The sequence below is a fragment of the Sinocyclocheilus rhinocerous genome, unplaced genomic scaffold (genome assembly GCF_001515625.1).
Source record: "Sinocyclocheilus rhinocerous isolate Xijiao unplaced genomic scaffold, SAMN03320098_v1.1 scaffold751, whole genome shotgun sequence".
NCBI lineage: Eukaryota > Metazoa > Chordata > Actinopteri > Cypriniformes > Cyprinidae > Sinocyclocheilus > Sinocyclocheilus rhinocerous.
The window spans coordinates 179,434-181,038 of record NW_015657293.1 but is presented as its reverse complement, the minus strand read 5'-3'; the positions used below and the strand labels follow the sequence as shown (position 1 = coordinate 181,038).

Here is a 1,605-nt window from a genome sequence, read left to right as displayed (position 1 = left end):
TTTTTTTTTTTTTTTTTACATTTTATTACATTAAAATCATTGACTATTTTAATTATACATAATTCAATAATTAAAACAGATTTTTTAAATTTGATGATATATTATTGGCCTCTAAAAAGCATTGTGATCTTTACAAGTCTATTCCGTGGACTGTTTCAGTTTCAAGAATTCACAGGGTTTAGATAAATGACCTCAGCATTTGCAGAGATAAAAACTCTTTCATTTAGACCTTCAAATGTACAATTTATGTACCATCTTCAGTCTGTCTTTATGGAGATGAAGACCATAACTTGTTTGTATTCAGTTAACTGTAGCTTCCTTGCATTTGACATTGTATTTTTAAAACCATTTCTCTCTATAGTGTGTTTTTCATACTCATCAGTGTGTTGTGTGTTTATCTCACAGAAGATAAGAAGTCAGTCTTGTGACGCTGAGAACAGGCATTTTAAAAACCTCCTGAGCAATGAGAAGTTAAAACAAACTGACGGTGTGCTGTTTTATTGTGGCTTTGTTTTATCGTCCACCTGATTACATTCCTGCGTTATTCAATGCTTAAACTGGACGATCAAAGTGAAACGTCACACAGCAGTCGAGGTTAAAAAGTACTGAGCAATACTTTTCCACCAGAACTGCTTCTAACAAGAGTTTATCTACCAGCGTCTCCTTGGTCAAGCGCAGATGTGCAAACACAAACGAGACGGAAAATGAGACGCTCTTGCGTCAAACGGTGAAATGTAGTAAGAAAAGTGTTTGGTTAATGGCTGATCAGGGTCAAGTCACTCTGAGAGAGTAATGGCAAACATCAAATGCACACAGACACACACGCAGAGTGGAGAAACCAACCCTTACCGGCTGATTTCTGGCGTAACATTTCTGTCAATTTTAGACCTTTTGCAACTTCTTCATGTGCCAGGTCACAAGAAAACAGTCCAACAAATCTAAGGTCATTTACCGGTCAGCATTTACAGAATAACTTTTTAACAGATTTTTAAAAAATGAAATACATAATTAGAATTTATTTTTAAGATGTTTTTATTAAATTTAAAATTATTTTAATTAAAAAAATTATTAACCATTTAAAAATACATAAATATGGTACATATTTTATTTTTAAATTTATTAAATATACATTTTAATTATATAATTTCATAATTGTAAATATATACATATTGTTTTTTATTTTTAACTATTAAATTCTAATTCTAATTTGCACTTTTCAACTTTTTTTATTCAATTTTAATTCTTTTTTATTTCATATAAATTCATCATTTAAAAAAAATCTGACAAATGCAGACTAGTCAATGGATTGTTTCCAAGCTTCAAATATTAGCATCTGATTTCTGTCGTCATTTATACAACAGAATAACTTTTAAACTGAATTTTAATGTTAATAATGTTAATAAGATTTGGTGAAATACCTTGGCGAGGACGTCCATTCTCTGTAGCATCCTCTTCATCTGTTTCTCCTCTTCATCAGTGAATTTGCTCAACAGAGGCTCCAGGTGACCGCTCTTTGGACATACGGACAGTTCGTATGAGCTGAGCAGCGTTTGTGTATGTGTGTGTGTGTGTGTGAGAGAGAGAGTGTGTGTGTGTGTGTGTGTG

The 1,605-nt window shown here is 32.1% G+C and overlaps 1 protein-coding gene across 1 annotated transcript in view; it reads right to left on the bottom strand.

Annotated features, from left to right (window-relative positions):
• prodha (proline dehydrogenase (oxidase) 1a) overlaps positions 1-1,605 on the bottom strand; it is a 16,654-nt gene that overhangs the window by 4,718 nt on the left and 10,331 nt on the right. Inside the window, exon 8 of the mRNA XM_016528698.1 lies at positions 1,419-1,511. Within this exon, the coding sequence (XP_016384184.1) occupies positions 1,419-1,511 (93 nt within the window). The remainder of the gene's footprint in view (positions 1-1,418; positions 1,512-1,605) is intronic.